Below are 22066 nucleotides of genomic sequence, written 5' to 3'. Positions count from 1 at the left end.
ATGGATTTTCACAATACTAAAGGACACGCACACAGACATCCCAATAAGTTACGATTTATTATTGATAAAGATTGATTAGATTAAAAAGTATACAGCATTCATTTGTGGATTATTGGTTAAAGGTAAGACCAAAGATATGACCTACATATCTAGCTCAAAGGGGTGGCCCGATGGAAATTGTCATTTCAGTTTGTCTCCGTTTTTGTAACTTACGTTACAAAACATCCGTAGCAGGAATAATAGGGAAAATCTGACCACACTGTCAAATACAACACTAAGCCAAACATATTTTAAGTGGGCTTATTTTGTTTTAAAGATGCATTTCAATATAGCAGATCATTTCTGCTTTATTTGGGACAGACCAGTGAAGATACAGACGCTGGTAGCAAGCACACCAACTAAAAACTACACTGAGATGGAAAATGCAGAGTTCAATTGTTTCGGAGACACAATACATCAATATACATGAGCGTCGCATGCATATTAATGCCGCTAAATCGTCTTCCCCTTCCTGGATTTGACAGGGCTTTGTCTTTGATGTGAGACAGGAGGCCTCTGGAGTTGGCACATTTCACCAGACAATACCGAAGGAGCACGGTAATCAATCAATTAGTACAACTCTGATCTTCACTGCCCTCCAGTTAGGTTGTTCCCGCCAAGAGCAGTGGTCCATTCTGTTCACTTCCAATTCATTTAGCCCTTCTTTTGTCTTAAACTGGGGTGGTGGCTGAATGCCGGAAGCTTCTCAATGTTGCACGGCGAGACAATGGAATAATGTCTCTCTGAACGTGCTCCAGCAACTTACAGCACAGCACGGAGTCTCCACCTACTTAGCTTAGGGTGACACTTTGGGACTTACATCTAACCCATGTCCTCATTCACAACCAGGGATTTTATTGAGGAAAGTGGACACGGTGAGACATCGAGAGAATAGTCGGAAAAAGGTTTGCATACTGCGTAAACGTGGATTTATTGTCCGCACAGATGACAATTGTGAAAACCTGTCATACTGGTCAACCACTTGAAGATACTCCTGAAATATTGACTGACACGAACACATCAGCTCACAAGGCTCAGGGAATAACAACAAACAAATACTTCTTATGAATCAAAATGATAATATAACAAACAAAGGGAACAAAACAGATCCGGAAAAATAAGGCACATTTTGTGCCGTACTTATGAACTCGCGCGATTTCAGCCCACAGGACAGCCCTGGCTTCACAGGCTCCACCCCCCAGGGTCAGGGTCAGCCTATCGGAGCAGTGCGTTGTACAGGGCCAGGGAGTGGCGCAGTGCAGGGTCCTGCTCCATACAGAACAGCAGGTCTCTCAGGGATACCCGGGTAAGCCGCCGAACGCCGGCCCTCTGCAGCACTGACAAGCTGCTGCTCGCCCCTCCAGCCTGAGAGACGGAGACAGAGAGAGAGACAGAGAGAGACAGAGAAAGTGTTCCCACTCAAAAGTTAGTGACATCCTCGTACCCCCGCTTCCCGTGCCCGCGTCTCCCGCAGCAGTGGAGGCGACGCCTGCGAAGGCAGAAAGGAAGGCCCTGTGGCGAGTAGAGGAAAGAGAGAGGAGGAGGTAGGGAACAGCTCCCAGGCAGAGGGGTCCTCTGGGTAATGGAGTTCAAAGCGCTAGTTAAATGTCTGCAGTTATTCGGCGCCTCATCTCTAAACTGGGCGCCCGGAGGGGGAAGGAATGAAATAAACCGAGAATTACAGACTCATTAAGCTAAACTAACAGTCCTGCACATGAGCACCCCCCCCTTGCCCCCCCCCCCCCCATCCTGTCTCGGAGGGTTCCTCGTTATGGATGCCACAAAAAAAAAAAAAAAAAAACAGGTGACAGAAAACAGGACAGAAATAAAGAGCCCCACCAGACACACACACACACAGACGGACACACAGACAACCGGTAGAAACCTGGGTTCCCGTGGGGTCCAGGGGCCTCTTCTTGCGGGGCCCTATGGCAGCCAAGGCAGTCTGGTTGGCTTCCCTGTGCTGGAGCTGAGCTTGCTCCAACTGCTGCAGCTGAAACCAGAGGGCGGACACAGAGGGAGGGAGGGAGTGGGGGGAGGGAGGGAGGGAGGATGGCTGGTGGAACAGTTGTAGCATAGCAACAGTGCGTCTCAAGACGAGGTCGGGGTCGAACCGTATGGAAACGTAAACAATGTCGAGGTTCCGCCGAGGAACAGGGTGGGCGCTTTCATTTCCAGAAAACGCTGTGGGGCCAAGACTACAGACCCAGAAAGTTGCTCAATTAAAATGAGCCTCAATTAGTGCGGTACCCACTCCGGGGCTTGGTGGGGGGTGCTGGAGGGGGGATGGCACAGCCTGGGCATGTAAATGAAACGGCTTTTGTTGATTTTTCCGCGGTTGCCACGGAGACACCTCTGGGAAACGGTGGATGCCGCTAGCGCTCCACAAACGCAGAAGGGGGGAAAACAACCCAAACAGCCCTGCATCTCGGCTGCTGGCTTGACATGAGAAACAAGCAGGCAACTGCTTACTTTATCTCCCCCAAACTCCCCGCCCCCTCCCTCCCTCCCCCGGCCCTAAACACCGCCTTAGATTCCTAAATGAACAATTAGTCTGAAAAACAGAGGAACACGTTTGGATTCCCAAACACTTACTTTGGAGTGAAGGAGTAAAGTCTACAATGCATGTATGGCTTCCCATCCCAGCTTGGAGATGGTCTGGCTAGCAGGAATAGAAGCTGGTTCGAGTTACAGCCAACGACTGCCTCACGCCGTAGCGTGAATATGTACCTCTTTGGCCCGCTGTTTGAGCAGCTGTCTGTCAGGGTCTTCTGTGTTCGATCGACTCTGTGGAGGGAGAAAGGGGAGAAAAACGACACGCGTCGATTCGAGAGACGATCACACTCTTTCGGGGGGGGGGGGATGCGTCGCGGGAGGGGCGCGGTTACCCTGGCGATGCGGAGCAGCTTGTCGCGCTCCTCCTCGTCTCTCCTCTGCTTCTCCAGACCCTCCAGCTGCTCCAAGAAGCGCAGCTGGGAGCGCACGTCGCTCACCTGTGTGTGGCGGAAATCCTCCTGATCTCCCACACACACACACACACACACACACACACACACACACACACACACAGGAGAGCCAAGAGTTGTTGTTTGATAGTTTTTTGCAGACCTTGGACTTTAAATTACGAATGTTCATATGTAAGGCATGTATGAGCCTGTACACAGGAGGTGTGTGTGTGTGTGTCAGGGGAGAGCACCTTGAGAACAATCTTGCGGTGCTGTGCCACCACAGAGACCTTCTCCAGCAGGTCTCTGAGGCGCTCCTGAGTGGCGTGGGAAACCAGGTTGACCACGTCCGGCCCCACCTCCGACACGCCCACAGCCTCACCTTCGGCAGGGGGTTTGGGGGAGGGAGGGAGAGAGAGGGGGGCTAGGATGAATGCCTGCTGTGTGATGATCCCCTTTGTCTGTCTGTTCCCCTCAGAACTGCTGTGATTGGCGGACGGACGACTTTGTCCAAAGTTCAACGCCGCCCCCTGTTGGTGACCCGCGTGCATGACACAATGGCACGGCCTGAACAGCCGACCCAGAACTCCTCCACACGACGTCGTGCAAAGGCACTCCCGTCAACTCCCACATTCTCATTGGGGTCGGTGAACCGTCAAGCAGCTCCTTTTTTTTTTAACTGGCTGGTGTGAGATCGTTTGGAGGAGTGGGGGTCGGAAAGAAGTCGGCGGGGTAGAACAGAGAGGGGGGGGTGGGGGGCGTGGTGGGTACCGGCGCGGAGGATGCGTGTGAGCAGGTGGCCGGGGGGCAGGAAAGGCTCGTCGCGACACGACCGCACCACGGAGCCCGCCAAGGCCGAGTCGGTGGCTAGGATTCGGGCGTTCTCCTCGCTCAGGTTGACCCCGGCCATGGAGGCCACGTCGTTGATGTCGTCGTCCTCTCTGCGGCAGGACGAAACACACACACACACAACTGACCCACCGAGACGCTCGCGATCTCACACGGGCTGTGTCCATAGGCCGTATCCATAGACCCACAACGCACAAGCCGGCGTGATACGGATTGTGAGGGAGATGGCGTGTTCACCTGTAGGAGCCGCCACTGTGCTTGAAGGTGTGTGTCTGGGACGCAGGGGCGAAGGCTTTGAAAGGCGGCCGTCGGAAAATAGCCCCTTGGCAGAGAAGACAAAACAGAGATCAAACGTGCAACCCCTTTTTCCCCTTGAAACGGGGGCAGCTGACGGGTAGAATTGATCCGTGGGATCAGTGGGTATGGGGGCTGTTTGTTTCCTTCACCTGTGTGGTGCTGCCCAGACTGGAGGACTATGGGCTTGGCCGTGGTTCTGTCAGACACGGTCAGGATCCGACAGGACGAGGCTGACGATGTCACAGCAGGCATACCGGCTACACCCCTGGGATGCTGAATCACCTGAGGTGTACACACACACACACACACACACACACACACACACACGATAGACATGTGATTTAGAATGTAGGCACGCGCTCGGGGCAGTTAATGAGGTAAATAACATTATAAACAATGAGAATGCTATAAGTTCTCGACGCAGAGCACGGACTAATGGTGTGTTTGCGTCTCGGAGAGGAGAGTGATGAAAGTACTAATTTAGGAACCGGTAGCTGGAATGTGGTTACTTCTCCTCAGTTTGGGGCTCTAAGTAGATTAGGCCTCACCTCGGGCCCTAGTATGTTGGGAGAGAATGAAGACAAAGCATGGAGACAAACTTGCTGAAATCCACTGCAACCCCTTCGCAACTAACACACACATTCATTGGATTATTATGCAAAGTGGATGAATGTGGAGGGGTGGAAGGGGGGGGGGGGCTGCACAGCTCCATAGTTTGAATGCAAGCAGACTTGGTCTTATCTGGTTAACTCAGGCCTGCTCCATCCCAATCCCTGGTGGAGTGATTTACCAGCTGGGCCGGCTTGTAAGGCTGTCTCCCAGTGATGGCGGCGGAGGGCTTGATGTTGGCGGACAGCAGGGAAGGGGTGCGGGCTGTGGGGGTGGGGCCCTTGGAGGCCGGAGCCTGGGGCTTGGGTTGGTCCACCTGCTGGATGAAGAGCTGGGGATTGGGGGTGAGCTGGCGCACAGCGGGCAGGCTTTTCTGGAGACAATGGAAGAGGAGGAGGGAGGAAGGAGACCTGAGGGGTGAGTTGGTTGGTCAAGTTGTTGGGGGAGTGTCAGTGCATCCAATCGTAATACTGACTTTTAGGAAAGGGACCAAGTATGGTTGCGGAGAGGACTTCAGCTCGCGATATAGTCGGTCGGTGAATTCCTCCGGTTCTATGCTTCCGTCCTGCAAGACAAAGGAAAAATGAAGTTAATGTACCAGCAGAGGGCGTAATACGTTTTCAATGACAATGAGAGGTGGTGAATGTGTGTTTTACCAGCAGACTCCTGACTAGCTCTCGGACATTCTTGGCCATGTCTGGGGAGTGGGTGCCACTGGAAGCCAGCTTTATCAGCGTCACCAGGAAGTTCTTGCATTTCTTCACGTTCTCCAAGGTCTCCTGAGGGAGGAACAGGTGGGAAAAGTACGTGTTTGTTGATTATTTTTTTGAAAATTCCTCCCCCAACAAACCAGAAAGTCCACTTAACGGAACTCACCCGTGTGATTGTAGTGGGGGCGACATTAGGAGCGTTGGTTTTCGCCATGGGGGTCTGGAGCCTGGGCTGAGACACTGGCCGCACAATTGGATGTGGTGCCTGAACAACTTGAGGGGTGGGAACCCCCGCCCCTACCACCTGCAGCAACACACACCCAAGTAGAAACATCGTTGGTCAGATGGCTGAATGGTTAGGAGTCGGGCTGTCAATCAGAAGGTTGTTGGTTCGATTCCCGGTCGTGCTAAATGACGTTGCGTTCTTGGGAAAGGCACTTCACCCTACTTGCCTCGGGGGGGAATATCCCTGTACTTACTGTAAGTCGCTCTGGATAAGAGCGTCTGCTAAATGTAAGTAGAAACATGGACAAAATCCTTACGAAACCAAACGCATGCGCGCACGTGATCAACACAAGACATGTTGTGGTCACCGAGTTATGGGCGTACCTTAATCACAGGAGTTCTCTGTGCTGTGGGGGCCACATGCATGTTGGGAGGGGGAGGAACTCTGATCACAGACTGGTTGTCTGTCTTTTTGATGGTCGTTGCTGCAGACACCTGTAGTGAAATAGCCTGCTTGTTACCATCTGGGTCCGAAAAAGAGCATTGTGGCAATACGTACTTATCCTACAAGACATCAGGTGATCACGTTCAAATGCACCAGAAGACCAGAGTACAGTGCAGCACCTGTGGGCTTAGAGGTCTGGAAGCAACATTGCTGGATGTTCTGGTTCCCTGCTGGGCTTGGGCAAGAGCTTGCTGGGAGACCAACATCAGCTGACCGCTATCACTTCGAATGAGCACCATACCTTCCAGCCAAACAGACAACATTTAAGAGCTTTTAATGGTTAACAGCTACGCTCTCTGCTTTAGCGGTCAAGTGATATCCATGCAACACTGACCTGGCGGTATTTGGAAGCTAGCTGGTAGCTGTAAGGGTGTAGACGGGGGTCGCGGTGTTACTGGCGTAGGCTGTGGAGCTGTTGGTCTAGGCACAGCTATCACTAATGCTTTGCCTGGAGCGTTAGTCATGGTTGTCATTGGTCCAACTTGTGCCACACGTTGTGGAGCTTGTGGGGTCCCGCTCTGGTCAGCTGTGCTTGGTTTTGCTTTCAACACAACCGTTCCCGTGTTCAAATTTGAAGCATCGGCGTTGCTCTGAGTTGATTGCGAGACGATTGCCAATACTGTTTGAGAGTTGTCTTTGCCAGTAAGAACTGTCGATACAGTTGTTGGTACAACATATGTTGCATGATTTGTGCTCTGTTGGTTAGTTTGAACACTGTCCGAAAAAGTGTCGGCGTCAGCGGTACTTGTGGTAGAGGTGGTCGGGCCAGCAACGGCTGCCTCTCCATGTTCTTGAGGGTTATTACACGACGCTGCGCCATTTACTGCAGATGCTGTCAAGCTATCTGATGTCTCTGAAGTTGAACTTTTCTCGGGCAAGTCTTGAGTTTCACTTGCACTGTGAGGCTCGACGTCCGCCATATTTATCGTAACTTAATATTTCGAAAGGCCCAGGTACTATCCGCCAAATATAACTGCCATTCACTTGGATCCACTTCGAAATAACCGTCACTGTGGCTATAGCTTTCAACACAGACAGCCAATAGTTGCAGTTAGTCTATGACTTATGAATGCAAAAGCAATAGCATACCAGGATGAAAAAGACAACGAATCAAAAAGTGTAGCTTACCGTCTTGCAGAACATGCGCACGCCTACGACTCGACAGCATGCGTTCATGAAATGTAGCCATGTGAATCTTTCCACTTCCCTGAAGCAGTTTATTGGAATTCATTTCCAAACTAATACATTCATTCAAATAGAAAATTGTATTTTGATTCCGTTTTTTATGCTTTTGTTTAAGTTGAGCTATAAAAAAAAAAAGATTCAAATTCAGTTTTTAGTGACAAATATTTTTAGGCTACCAAGCCGCCGGTACTTCACCATGTAACTCAAGAGTAAAGTAAGACTACAGTGAGGTAAGTTGTTTTCAGTGAGAAAAGTAGCAAACAAACCAATCTTGTGACAAGTTTCTGAACCTTGAAATTGTGTTTTCTATTAACCATCTCCATTAACACAGTCCTTATTGTGTTTTTACAAACCATCACAAGTTAATTTAACTTGAGCTGCATAGCTGTGCTACATGAAGCCTGTAGAAGCAAACAAAACGTATTGGAAACTTCGTTTTATATTTAAATGCCTGGGGAAAAAGTCTGCAATTGAACAAAGAATAAGACTACAGACACAGAAGTTAAACCAAAGTACAAAGTATAATTTTATTTTTAAGTTCAGTCGTCATCAATTATAGGTTAACAAAATATAACAAACCAACAAGCCTAGAGGGATCTTGACAGCCACGCTACTGAACAACAGAGAAAATGATCTAGAGTCCTGTGACGGATGCCAACTGAAAGTGTACAAGATGCTTCCATCATGAAGTGAAGCGGGTCTGTCCACGCAGAACACGATAGTGATGCGACGGTACCACATTGAATTAGGAGGACTTCTTCTGTTTCTTCTTGTCGGCCTCCTCCTCTTTCTCCTTCTCAATTTCGGCCACAAGTGTTTCAATTTCCGTAGACTCGAGAAGCTGCAGATGAACAAAACATTTTGATTTAATTGGTATTTCGGCATTCAGAAAAGCAGAAGGCATTTGTGTAAAAGGAAAGTGACGTGCATGAGTGCACTGTGTGTGTGTGTGTGTGTGTGTGTGTGTGTGTGAAGTGCTTACCTTCAGTGGTTGACTCCTCCGTATAACAGCCAGCTCAATGTTCTTGCCTCCTGATTGGACAACCTAGGTAAACACAGGTTAATGAGGTTGACCTTCTGTTCCCATTATGAACCTTTGGTAGTGATGCATGCGTCTCAGCCTTACCTCGAGGAGGGCCTTGATAGCGAGCTTGATGGCATCATTGTCCGTGGCAATGGCCTCCTCTGTATAGTTCTTCTCAAGGAACTCTCGAACCGTCTTTGCACTGCGACCGATGGCGTTTGCCTGCACAGGTGGTTGGGCAGAGAGAAGAGAAAAAAATGTCACCCCGATATGTATGTAATACGATTCAAAAGTATGGAAATATGGGAGCCAGTGGTTCTTGTCAACCATGTGTAAGGTGTGTGACATTGCTCTGGTAAGAGGAGAGCGAGGAGACGCACCTTCCAAGCGTGATATGTTCCGGAAGGATCTGTTTGGTACAGCCGAGGGGTGCCGTCATAGTCAAAGCCCACAATCAGGGCAGAGATACCAAACGGTCTGCGTCCGTTGCTCTGGGTATAGCGCTAGTAACAAAGGGATCGACATGAGACAGCCAGGTGAAACAGTACACGTACATTGTGTGTGTGTTTAGAGAACAACTCTGGGTGACAAATGCATAAGTGACAGTGCAGCTAAAGCTACCTGCTTGAGTGTGGCGATATGTCGGGTGATGTACTCCACAGTCACAGGATCTTCTACAGTGAGACGGTGGCTCTGGCATTCCACCCTGGCTCTGTTTATGACGATCCGAGCATCTGCTGTCAGACCTGGGAGGAAATGGGGAACAAAGACTCTCTGATGCAATAATCGCCCATGTACGGTTTCATACCATGTTATCTATTGACAGTGTCTTACCTGCAAAAGCCATGCACACATGCTCATCCAGGGCGCATATCTTTCGCACAGTCCTCTCCTCTTGCAGTTTGGCTACGGACTTTTTCTCAACACCCAGAACCACTATGTCTTTCCCTCTGATGCCAACCTGCATGTCAATCAACGACAGATAACATATTTGGATAACGCTTTTAAAATTCTGTCATTGTTGTTTCTGCTGGGTATATCATTCTGTCCATACTAATAACGGCCAGTACACACACTCTGAGGGATTAAGCTGGCTCTCGCAAATAAATGATTTTATTATATTTTAACTAGGCTAGCTTACACAAGAAAACTATTGAAAATAGTTCCCTCTAGTAAGGTACAATCTAACAGTAAAGCCTTTAGGCCAATATAGATAGGATCTTAAACATCGGTCTGGTTACACATGGCTTTATTAATAGTACTAGAAAATATATGCTACTAGCTAAGCTACCCAACTCAACTGTACTTAGGCTACTTGTTAGCAAGCAAGCTATTAGCATGAACTTGCTATGCTTACTCACCGCAGTGGAACCCTTTTTCACTGCCTCTTGAGCATACTCCACTTGAAAAAGATGTCCATCAGGAGAAAATACTGTAATAGCTCTGTCATATCTAGCAGACATTGTTTAGCAAAACTTAAACTAAGCTAGCTATAACTAGCTAATCATAAAACCAGAGTACAAGTAAAACGAGATAGCTTTGTGAATGCGTACTGAGTACTGACTGCACATGCGCACGCACTCAAATTTACATCAACGTTAAAGCTAACACAAACAGACAAAGCTAGCATCCACGCTGCTGTCGTCATGCATCAAGATTATATTGAAAAGATCAGGAGGGTAGCTAAAAAGAAAGCGACAAGAGAATGCGAGCATTCATCTATAACTCATACGCCGATAACTTTGAAGCAGATATGCCTCAACGCAACCAGCAAACACATGGATGTCATCGGCATGAATGTTCTTGGTGAGTGACGCTTCATGGCGGCTAGCAGTGTGGTTGACACTTTGCCTTTACGATGGAATGCAACAATGAAAGAATGGACATAGTAAGCTGTAGACTTAATGATGTGTAATGTAATTTACTCACAGACCTACCAACCGCTCTCATAAAGGATCTATTGCCTAACCTGAACATAGTTGATCTTGATTATGTTCATCCAACAGTGAAGCTCAAAGGTAAGCATTAGCATTACTAGTGTATGCCTTTTCAAATTGCTATTGTTATGATCAGAATATGGCATTATTAGGTTGTTTTTTCTCCTGCCTATAGGTATTTCCACATCCTGTCTGTGGTTAGGAATACTACAAAACATACTTGGAACTTCGAAGAAAAAAGTACGTTTTCTATTTGCCATGCGTGTTTTAGAATTAGCCCAGCCAGATTAGGCTAGATTTGAAGTCTGCTGTTAAATGCATGCAAAGTTGTTTAAGAAGTTTTATAAAAACCAGTGTGACATCTATTTGATATTTTCTTACTTTATTTCAGCTGAAACTCACAGAAGATGAATTGAGGCAGAAGGCTATGGAGAGACTCTTTTATTTTACATTCTTTGGTTACCGCTTCAGAAGCGATATTAAATACCTACTTAACGTCAATTTCAACTCTATGCTCTTAGTTATGGCCAAACATGTCCACAGATTCTGCCTTCATGATTCTCGTTACTTGTACAGCTTCATCTCAGAGCAGAGACCTGTTCTGAGCGCCCTTGAGAAGAATGTACGGTGTATTGAAGTGGAACGCGACACACAGTTGATCAGCGTGGCAGCGCGATGTGTGCTATATGTACTCCATCGTCTCATTGACCACGGAGCAGCTGGAGAAGTTGTGATGTGGAATCCAGATCCCACTCTACTTGGTTGGATTCTCCATGGCAGACAGTCTCAGGGTACTAGCCAAAGTTGCCCAGTGAAAAACAAAGCAAAAGGCACTCCCCCTGCAGGAAATGCCCACGCAGCAAACTCCTCAACACCGAAGTGGAAGGAGCCTGTTGACGATGATGACGAGGAGGAGCATGTGATACCGTGCAAGCGTCCAAGGTTAACCTCCCATTCCCTGAAGAAAGAATCTGAGGAGTTTCGCGAATATATGGCTCCTGAACATCTGTGTCAGATTTTTACTCCTTCGGCTGGGCCCACCAGACAGGTGTGTCCTCTGGGCCAGATCCATTCACTTGAGATTAAGGAGTTCGGCGATCATATTCTTCCCGTCCTGTTGCCTCTCCTCTCCACCTGGCTGTGCCTCCGCTCTCTAATCCTCAGTAGTCGAAGTGAGTCTCATATACGACATTGTATACCCTTCTTTGTTTGTGTGTGTGTATAGTTGCTGCATTCATCTTTCGTTCTATACAGAGGTCTTTCAGAAGAGGGATGTGTTGATGCTGGCGGAGTCTCTCAGGGAGCTGTCGGAGACGTCCGGCAGCTCCCTGACTGAGCTGAGTGTGGGCTACCTGGCTGACGCTTCCCTCGTGGGGGTTCTGCTGGATGCGTGCCACAACCTCAGGTCCTTCTCAATGGAGGTCCATCCCATGGAAATGTTCCACAGACCCCTTCAGGAACAGCCTCCCCGACAGGAAGCCCAAGCAGGTGACCCCCCCCCACACACACACACACGCGTGCACGACATGTTGCGAGGACAACGGTACTTGGGAATGATTGGCTGGACCTGATGTTTCCTCCAGGATCACAGTGACTCTTATTGAGAGACATGTTGCTCTTGTCGGTTATTTGTAACTGACTTTAAACTGCTGTAGTTGCTGTGTAATATATTTTTTGTTGCTTGCTTTGTTTTTTCCACCCTTGCACTTTTTTGAGGTTCATGTTATTAAATTGCTTAGTTGTAACTTGTTCAACTCAAGCTCTTATTGTTCTTCCCTTTGGGACTTATTTAGTTTTCACAGTGTATGCTTCATGTTTTGGCTACCCGCAATGTTTGGGGCTTTCTCGTTATAATCAGTGACCTATGCACTTTTATAAGCTCTCTTTTGTAAGTCGGTTTTGATAAAAGCGTCTGCTAAATGCATAAATGTTGAGAGGGTGAAGATTCACTCTGAACGATGATGCCAATTTTGTTTTCTTCCCTTGTCCTCTCTTCTTGTTGACAGAGTTGCTTCTCGAAAAGCTGACTGTGAAACTACCTCAGGTGGAGACCAATCCGGAGAGCCTTTACTCTGTTCTGGAACGTTCATCGAATCTCACCTCCGTTCACATCTCGGGCGTGCGACTATCAAGAGGCCACACACACGACAAGCTCCTCCAGACTATCACGGGTAAGGTTTAGTAGAATGCTGTTTCAGAGCATTCCGATGAGGGATTCAGTTGTATCAGTTCTATTTCTCCATTCGGTTAACGTAACTAGCTGAATATCTTGTGTAGCGGGGTTTGCACCGTCAAGATTAGCAATACTTAATTTATAATAAAGTATCTAGTTCTTGGGGGCACCACCTCTTATTTGTTTAAGGGACAGAGGAAACATTATTGAATAATAGCCTTTATAATAATCAGTCTAATCTTAAGTAGTGAATTCCATGAAAGTAGAGCAGATCAGAACAAGAGGGATAACGCGAATATTATAAACAATGATTTATTTAAGAAAATGTAATTATTATGAACAAATACCAGAGAAGTTATAGGTTAGTTGAGAGTGAGTTGAGTTGAACAGTATACAGTAGGTCCTAAACTATGATGAGAGTGGAATACAAGATGGTGGGTTGAGAGCGCGTGGGGAGGGGAAGAGAAAGAGAGAGACTCCCTCCATTGTTCTCCAGAAGCCTATGTTAACTAATCCTAACAAAAGTTAGGTTAAATCATTTGCAAACTAAAATCAAACGTAACAAATTAAATGACAATATGCCAATGTTCACAAGTAAGAAATGTAGCAATATCGCAGTTACTGTTGTCGGTTTGAAGAATAATTAAAGTTCAGTTCGTCGTCAAACGGTTAGAGCAAAGGTATCTTTTGTTAAAGTTCCTGGTGGTCCAGTGAGTTGCTGATTAAGAAGGATAAGTCAGATGTGTCGCAAACACATCCGGTGAACCCTTGAGAAAAAGCAAGGTTTGCTTGTGCGTCTGGGTTTTATAATCCTTGAGAAAGGGGGGTATCCTTTTGGAGGTGAACTTTTTGATTGGTCAGTTACTCCCACCTGGGCGTCCATCCTGAGATTGAGGTATGGGTGTGAAGTGGTTGATAACTTTTCAGAGTTCAGCTATTTCAAATGTCCATGTATTGTTGGGTGTGCTTTGCCTTCGGCAAGGGCACAACCATTGTTATCTCACATATATATTATTATTTATTTATTTTCCCACCCCTAAAACTTTGTCAATATTTGGACTACATAGGCAACCTAGGTGTCAAAAGTTTCGTCTTGGTAGCGATTGAGTTGCTTGTATCGGGATTTACGTTCCGTTGCACGGTTTGGTAGAAATTACGTTTTTGTGACGAAAAGTGAAGCTAACGGTGGCTAACTTGCTAGCCACAGTCACTGACGCCACTAACGTCACTAACGTCCCAGTCACTGACGCCACTAACGTCACTAACGTCACGAAAACTCGCGTGACTATCTCTAGCAGAACATTAGTTTAGCAGCTCGTTAACTTCTGGGAGATGGCTAGGCTTAGGCTAACTTCTTTACAGCAAGGCAGCTGCAGAAACGCCACAAACAAAGAGGCCTGGGTGATAACTATTTGCTCATTTTACTTTGTGATATGACACACAATTGTGATGTGTAATGTACAATATAAGGTAATATTATTAAGGAAGTACATCTACTTTCGGAAACGGTAGTCTACAATTTCACTGAAGCATTAGCATCATGACATTAGCCTCTGTTGCCCGGGCAACACATACTACTGCGGTCTATGATGCATCTGTTTTCAATCGTTAAAATAAACATTCCTCACAAATACATTTTCGTTGTAGGATTTATTATGACATTAGATTACAACTAAACGATTTGTTGGTGAAATTATCATTACCTGTGGTTTCAAACCAGTGTAGCTCACTGCAACGCTGTACTGTAGCCTAGTCTAGAAGAACGCTAGTAGCGTAAGCTAAAAAAAACATCTCTGTTAACAGCTCGTACAGTAGGATGTCAAACGGCGGCTCATGTTCGGCACTACCCCTTACTTCAAAAGTCTTTCAATAGGTGAACCTATCTGACTAGTGACTACTAACCTGAACTCCATCGCCACACCCTAAACTTTGTCAATCTGTTCATGAAAATAATTCATTTCAGCCTAGACCGTACAACGGAAGTAACGTTAAATCGAATTAAACCAACGCAATCGCTACCAAGACAGGCTAGTAGTAAGTAGTAGTAGCCTACAATTTACCGGGGCAGCTTCTCCACACAGCAGGGCTATATCGCATTTTGCCTTGTTACTGACAATGATCGCTACCACTGACATTTTTATGAATTAGTGATTTTCCCCTAACTAAATGTCAAGCTTATTCACGTTTTTGGGGGCATATTTTCAGTTATCAGATGGTACTATTTTAATCGCGATTCCATCTGAGATAGCTACTGCTGGTACGTCGTTGTTAAAATAAGCTTCAAAGGGGGTTCTTTATTAATGAATGAATGCAATATGAGTAGGCTAAATGCCTGAAAATATCACGAGAAGTTAAAAACTTGTAATGACATTTAAGTCATAGAGATTAGGTCAATTTTTACACCGGTCTGCCAAATGTTTTCGTTTTACATTGTGATATGAAACACGTTTGTGAAATGTAGCTAGATAGCTAGCTACATATGATAGCTCTATAGCTACTACGCTGATATTATTAGAGCTAAGCTAGTAGATCTACTTTCGGAAACAGTGGCCTGCTATTTCACAGAGGAGTTAGCTCTAGCTGTTACCCCAGCACATCTGCTACTATCTGCAGTGTTACCAAGTGTTAGACTTGGCTACAGCTAACTTGCTACCTTGTTAGTCTTCCGTTCCAGACCTCTTCTGGGAGGTACTGTACAAATCGTCCAGCCACCAGCTAGTGCCGTAGTGATAGTCAGTTAGCTAAAAAAAAATCTAGCTATAGTCAGCTTTGTTGTATTTGGTAGAATACAAAGTGATTATTTAAAGTCAAGTAGCTAAGTGAAATGTTCGGTTTACACATAACAACAGACCAGGATGGTTTACAAAGATGCCTTTTCCATTCATACGTCTGAGCTTACTTTTAAATAACAAAAAACATTAATATATGGAGTTTAGATGGTTTTATGAATCAATAAGTCCTACACCAGCTTGCGATCCACTTGGGTCAGGAGTCGGGACCCACCACTTGAGAAACACGGTCTTACACATAATTAGACTAACTGTAATATTAGAAGTCCCATAGCCTACAATTGACCCTTTAAATATAGCAAAGATGAGTGTTGATTTTTTAATCCTTAATGTATTGTGTAAAATTAGCTACATTATGCTGATGTCTTTCTAACCCGGTGCAACAGGTGCCCTGAGAGGATTAAGGAGTTGAAGAAGCAGATGCTGTGTCTTCCTCTTGTTGGGCAACCAACAAGTTGTTTATCTGATTACAATTTAATAAGTTACCTAGCGCTGCATCTTCATGAGCTACATTTGGCCTCCTTCTCTTCCAACCAACCAGTATCTCCTCTCCTCCATCTAAGTGATGCATGTAATTTTTACAAACTTATTATCAAGGGAACACAATGGTCAGAACTGCAGTCATACACTTAAATGCTTTTTTAAATATGTAAACACCAGAAGACTATGGGCAGCTGGGGCAGCCGCAAGCACACCCTCACAATTTCCCCAGAAATTGTATGCTCTCTAGTTTATACTTCAAAATATAACAATACAACATTAATAAGTGGTTTAGTTTGTAGATTAAAATCATTTTGATATCAAGATTGACTGATTTATTATAACGGGAAAAGGAAGTTACATTAAAACATCAAATTATATCAACACAGCATTAAAGTCCCTAAATCCAGAAAAGTTAGTCTTTCCTTAAAACCCTTTGTCTCCATACTGTAAGGCCATTTTGGTCTACTTTCTGACCCCATGCTGGGCCAGAAGCTTTGAAGCTCCTGCTCTGGAGATAAGGACAAGGGGGAAAACCCCCTTTCTCCTTGTCGGGGGTAGGGGAAAGGTGTGATGGTACATTTGTCTGTTGGCTCTGATACACTTGTTAAGTTGTTGTTTACTTTTTCAGAGTCAAATCGGTGCCTAAAAAAGTTGCACCTTGAAGATATGAATCTGGCTGATTGTCACTGTGCCATCTTTAATCTCCTTGGCAACTGTATGTTGGAAGGTAAGGCTGTTAAGTGTTAATCCATCTGTTAAATACAAATTTTTAATTTGTGCTGTCAAACAATTTAAAGTCATAGTTAACTCGCAATAAATCTCACATTTTATCTATTCTAAATGTCCCTTGATAAAAAAAATTCCCCTCATTTTTTTCTAATTTTAAAGCTCTTATCAATGTGGAAACGTAGATTGGCTTGCTTTGTGCAAATGTTTTTTATTTTTATTGAAAACAACATTGGCATACTGTCGTGTTCAATTTCACACTAACATTCTCACTTGTAGAATTTGCATCAGCCGGGTTCTTGGCTAACAAGTGGTATTTCAGACTGGACGTGCTGCGACGATAGCTCAGTTCACAACAACCAAACACACAGATCACTTTGGTCTCATCAATGGAACCATTTGGCAACTTTTTAAAAGTGAACTTTCCATTCAGAATCTTATTGGCATCCGTTTCGGCATCTCGCGATTGCCATCCACTCAAAACGTAACGTTAACCTACTACTATTTGGCCGGTGTTTTGCTGAAATTTCACTCCCTGACAGAATTCCATTCTCCTACTCGTGAACGTGTGCACTGCCTACTACAATATAATTCACATATTACCTAATTCCAATGATAGAACAGTGCCACATCAACATCGTTTCTCAAGTGCAGCTCAACATCACGTCTATTTTCAAGTTCAATTTTTTTTTTTTTTCAGATGTACAGAACAACACAAGGTCAGACTGGGCGCTGCAATTCTTAAGAAAAGACAACGCAAGCACCTGGCAAAACATAACATATAAGTACACAGAACATAAATTACATCTATGCTAAGCTTAAATTCTAAATATACAGATAAATAAAAAAATACAATATACTAAACCCTAAATACACACAATAACCTATTGCTAACCCTATAAACCCATTCTAAACTAGGTGAAGTACAGTGAAGTACAATAATTCAGATTTCGTGAAACAATCATTCAGATTTACATGTAGCACGACATACAAATCGTATAGGCTCTCAAGTGCAGCGCAACATCACTTATATTTCGATGAAACATGAATAAAATACCCTGACAGTTTTCTCAAAGCCTAAGACGAGGGAACCAAGGTTTAACAGTTTACACGTAAACATCGCATCGATTTGCCAATCTGCACATAGCAATAGACCAATTTGTTTGTAAACATTCGGGATGCGCGCGCAATGTGGTTGCAGAAAGCCAGGAAAGGATAGCAGATTAAATTGCAAAAGAATCACACGGATAATATAAATAGTTAGATTTAAAAAGACCAAAAAGGTCAAGGAGGACAGCCTTTAAGAGAGAAGGCGATTACCCATTGATCTGTCGCATCAGAATTTTGATTTGGGTCACGAAGTCTTGACATTTTAGTGAGGATGTCACCCGGTACAGACCGCATAGTCGAGCAGCAACCAAGTCTTCGTGATCACGTCATGTCACAAAGTTCATAGTTTTACAGTCAGTACTACATCTAAAAAGTCAATCAGGGCAGCTTTCAAGAGATATGGGAATTCTGCTTTTAGCGAGCTGGTCCGATAATTTTTCTGATTGGTTTAAACTGGCAATCTGAGTGAGACTGCATCCCAGTTACACTGTTTTGACGTTAGCCTCAGTCAGACTCGCTCATTGGCAGTGTGCACAATGTTGTATTTCACTCTATACACCAGAAACGGCAGGGAGGACTGCCTAATGTAGATACGAGCCTGATGAAGATAGCCAGCATCTCGGATTTCTTTAACCGAGCCTGTTTAATTTCTAATTTGCCTGAGAAAGCGGCCTCCATTAGCCAGGCTAGTTTTGCCCGATCACTTGGTCAGGCTATTTAAGGGTATCGGGGTCAAGTGACTTTTGTGCATAGACAAGTGAAACGTGGCCTAAATGTATTTGTCCAAAGGCCAAGAGCCTCAAAAAGTTCATTTCTAAAACTGTTTGTTCCCATCCTTGATTGTGATTGGCAATATCACGTTCCATGCCGTTGTAAAATCCAGCATAACCTTACAGGTTATCCTCATAACATTGTTTAACATTCCATATTACTGCGCATCAAATAATTCAAATAAAAAAACACAATTAACTTTAAAAGTGTCCATCTGACTCTTGCGTGGCAACGATTTATGACTATACTATGGAACTATACTTTGTAGTGGCGGAAGAATGACGGTTTATTATTAAACTATTTTGTTTCTAATTGGTTTTATTTATAAAACCATCATAAATATTTGTAGTAACAGTTTTAGAAAACTCTTTGCGTCGTGCCTACAACTCCCCTTACATGATCTAAAATCAGTGCAAAACACGGCCTCATGGGGCTTATTGCTTAAACCAAGCCCAACAATCCTGTGGCCAGAGATATGTGATGACCTGATCGACACTCCAAGTGTAATAGACCGGGGAGAAGTTCGTCTTTTGCAACCGACATGCGCAGTTGAGCCTGCTGGACAGTTGTGTGACGTAGGGTGATAATTGGTCTATAGCCTACGGTAGGAAGGCAGTGCTCGCGTTTACACATAGGGGAGTGGAATGAGAGTGAGATTTTGGCATAACACCGGCTCGCAAGCCCACACAAGTGTGTGTGCGCTTGCCTGTTGTTTAAAAATAGTAACGCCGTTAAAATGGGTTTGCATTAACGCCATTAATAACGCGTGAAACTGACAGCACTCATTTTTTAATTTTTTGCATTGACTTAAAGTGTAGCCACTGCCAGTTTATTAACGAGTGTCCTCTTTCTCCACAATCTAAGAACTGTCATTCAAGGACTGTCGGCTACTTGAGAAATGCAGCAAGAAGGATGCGTTCATGCGGGAACTGGTGACGTCCCTGAAGGCAATTGCATCTCTCCGGTCCCTGAACCTGTCTCATAATCGTCTCGGTAATATATTTGATCGACCTTGGTTTTGGTTGTGTTTAATAAAATCTATGGTTTGATCCTAAATAGTGTTCTTCCTCCCAACAAGCCAAGAATGTGCCGGCCCTGGGGGAACTTTTCACTGGAGACTTACCAAGCACGTTGATGGAACTTGACATCAGGTAAAAATAGAAATGCATTACACAGTCCTTAAACTAGTCCCCAGCTTTGGAGTTTCTAACCCATGCCTTGTTTTGTCCTGGAAAGCTCAAACTTCATCCAACCACCTGAGCTGCTGGAGTTGGCGAGGGAGCTTCAGACGAACCATCCTCCTCAGCACTTGACCCTTGACCTCATGTGCAACCCCCTGGACCGAGACCCCCTGCTACGGGACCAGGCCTTGGACACACTCAGACCACTCTGTCATGTTCTGACAGACCAGTGGAATTCCAGGACTACTATGGCTGACCACATCAGCAACATGTGACCAAACGGGACTTACACGCAATTGTGTAGAGTAACTTGTCATTGACGTTAAAGGAAGTTGTTTCTATTACTTTGGACAGTTGTGATATATTGTATATATGTTGATTAAAGCAATTACCAAAATGTGCCATGTGTTAACATACTGATTATCTTCAAATAAAGCCCCTGGGTAATGGTGAAATACCCACAGTAATGTATTAGAATTGCCAAACTTGAATAAAAATGTACATTGTCCTTTTATTCATTTGTCACAAAATTGCAGGGTTGGTTTCCACGCCTACTGGCCTCCTCTCATAATATTGGGAACAATGCATACATACATAAATGAATGTATACATAAAAAATGAATGAATACATGAATACACAAATGAACGAATACTTTAATGAACACATGAATGAATGAATACATGAATGAATGAATACATGAATGAATGAACACATGAATGGATGAACACATGAAGGAATGAATTCATAAATACAAAAAATGAATAGAGGAATAAATACATGAATACACGAATGAATATATGCATGATAGAATACACGAATAGTAAATGTATTATTCATGTTTTAATTATTTTTTTTCATTCATTTGTGCATTTATTCATTCAAGCAAGTATTTATTCATCCATTCATTCATTTGTGCATTCATTCATGTTTTCATTAATTTTTGCATTCATGTATTCATTCATGTGTTCATCCATTCATGTGTTCATCCATTCATGTGTTCATCCATTCATGTGTTCATTCGTTTTTGTATTCATGTATTCATTCATGTATTCATTCATGTGTTCATCCATTCATGTGTTCATCCATTCATGTGTTCATCCATTCATGTGTTCATCCATTCATGTGTTCATTCATCCATTCATTCGTTCATCCATTCATGTGTTCATTCGTTTTTGTATTCATGTGTTCATCCATTCATGTGCTCATTCGTTTTTGTATTCATCCATTCATGTGTTCATTCGTTTTTGTATTCATGTGTTCATCCATTCATGTGTTCATTCGTTTTTGTATTCATGTATTCATTCATTCATGTATTCATTCATGTGTTCATCCATTCATGTGTTCATCCATTCATGTGTTCATCCATTCATGTGTTCATCCATTCATGTGTTCATCCATTCATGTGTTCATCCATTCATGTGTTCATTCATTCGTTCATCCATTCATGTGTTCATTCGTTTTTGTATTCATGTGTTCATCCATTCATGTGTTCATTCGTTTTTGTATTCATGTATTCATCCATTCATGTGTTCATCCATTCATGTGTTCATCCATTCATGTGTTCATTCGTTTTTGTATTCATGTGTTCATCCATTCATGTGTTCATCCATTCATGTGTTCATTCGTTTTTGTATTCATGTGTTCATCCATTCATGTGTTCATTCATTCATGTGTTCATTCATTCATGTGTTCATCCATTCATGTGTTCATTCGTTTTTGTATTCATGTATTCATCCATTCATGTGTTCATCCATTCATGTATTCATTCATGTGTTCATCCATTCATGTGTTCATTCATTCATGTATTCATTCATGTGTTCATTCATTCATGTGTTCATCCATTCATGTATTCATTCATTCATGTGTTCATCCATTCATGTGTTCATTCGTTTTTGTATTCATTCATGTGTTCATCCATTCATGTGTTCATTAATTCATGTATTCATTCATTCATCTGTTCATTCATTCATGTGTTCATCCATTCATGTGTTCATCTATTTGTGTGTACATGGATGTATTTGGAAATTGATATGAAAATGCTAGTGTGTGTGGATGCACCCTTAAATGTTAGCAGGCTACAATACAAAAAGACCAATATATACAGTATATATTTATTCATATTTACACAGTAGAGAAATCAAATGAAAATCTTCATATACACGTAAACTGGGATTCCAGACCAGAGGATCCTCACAGCACAAAGCCCAGCCCACCCGCCCGACAGCAAATTCAGTCCTATGATCTGAGCTCTCAGTACCCAGTATGAGCGACAAGTCTGCCTGTGACTCCATCCTCTTCAGGCTCCTCCCTTAGCTCCTAGGCGCGTGCCAGGTCTTCCGTGTGTCACACGACGCCCCTCTGGTCCTCGTGAGAGCGCTGGTGGAAGACGAAGGACACGGCCGCGTCCCAGGAGGCCTGGAGCACGGGGTCCCTCAGTCCCCTCTTGTCGGCGCAGTGGTGCCACTGGGACAGGTCACACGTGCAGTCGGTAGTGTCGGCCGGAGGGC

General features: G+C 44.3%; 4 protein-coding genes across 5 annotated transcripts in view; 1 reads left to right on the top strand and 3 right to left on the bottom strand.

Annotated features, from left to right (window-relative positions):
- Positions 1 to 47: 47 nt before the first annotated feature.
- On the bottom strand, positions 48 to 7723 carry taf4b (TAF4B RNA polymerase II, TATA box binding protein (TBP)-associated factor). 2 transcript variants are annotated; one of them, XM_084692392.1, is made up of 16 exons: positions 7308 to 7723; positions 6514 to 7201; positions 6299 to 6420; positions 6059 to 6169; positions 5616 to 5753; positions 5396 to 5518; positions 5215 to 5304; positions 4921 to 5112; positions 4280 to 4412; positions 4071 to 4155; positions 3756 to 3925; positions 3236 to 3366; positions 2928 to 3053; positions 2770 to 2826; positions 1925 to 2032; positions 48 to 1404 (listed from the first exon to the last, which is right to left on the bottom strand). In XM_084692392.1, exons 2-16 carry the CDS (start codon positions 7097 to 7099, stop codon positions 1255 to 1257), a joined length of 2322 nt encoding a protein of 773 aa, XP_084548518.1. In that variant the 5' UTR covers positions 7100 to 7201; positions 7308 to 7723; the 3' UTR covers positions 48 to 1254. The 2 variants fall into 2 exon arrangements, with proteins under 2 accessions (XP_084548518.1, XP_084548517.1); XM_084692391.1 differs by lacking the exon at positions 7308 to 7723 and having other exon boundaries at positions 6514 to 7301.
- Positions 7724 to 7866: 143 nt separating this feature from the next.
- LOC146221141 (proteasome subunit alpha type-7-like) lies at positions 7867 to 9960 on the bottom strand. Its single transcript, XM_084692394.1, has 7 exons — positions 9750 to 9960; positions 9223 to 9349; positions 9010 to 9134; positions 8769 to 8891; positions 8491 to 8610; positions 8347 to 8409; positions 7867 to 8205 (listed from the first exon to the last, which is right to left on the bottom strand). Exons 1-7 carry the CDS (start codon positions 9849 to 9851, stop codon positions 8110 to 8112), a joined length of 756 nt encoding a protein of 251 aa, XP_084548520.1. The 5' UTR covers positions 9852 to 9960; the 3' UTR covers positions 7867 to 8109.
- Positions 9890 to 20072, top strand: lrrc41 (leucine rich repeat containing 41). The gene is made up of 10 exons (XM_084692393.1): positions 9890 to 10194; positions 10320 to 10406; positions 10501 to 10565; positions 10717 to 11497; positions 11580 to 11813; positions 12332 to 12496; positions 16399 to 16497; positions 19242 to 19370; positions 19456 to 19528; positions 19614 to 20072. Exons 1-10 carry the CDS (start codon positions 10035 to 10037, stop codon positions 19831 to 19833), a joined length of 2013 nt encoding a protein of 670 aa, XP_084548519.1. The 5' UTR covers positions 9890 to 10034; the 3' UTR covers positions 19834 to 20072.
- A 1584-nt stretch (positions 20073 to 21656) lies between these two features.
- Positions 21657 to 22066, bottom strand: part of rad54l (RAD54 like) — a 7355-nt gene continuing 6945 nt past the window's right edge. The window contains exon 18 of the mRNA XM_084693095.1: positions 21657 to 22066. This exon is cut by the window's right edge and continues 38 nt beyond it. Coding sequence (XP_084549221.1) covers positions 21903 to 22066 — 164 coding nt within the window. The 3' untranslated portion in view covers positions 21657 to 21902.

This window comes from Hypomesus nipponensis, chromosome 26 (assembly GCF_054491055.1).
Source record: "Hypomesus nipponensis isolate SF chromosome 26, ASM5449105v1, whole genome shotgun sequence".
Taxonomy (NCBI): Eukaryota; Metazoa; Chordata; class Actinopteri; order Osmeriformes; family Osmeridae; genus Hypomesus; species Hypomesus nipponensis.
The sequence above is the reverse complement of the archived record's forward strand: the minus strand, read 5'-3'. Positions and strand labels throughout refer to the sequence as shown.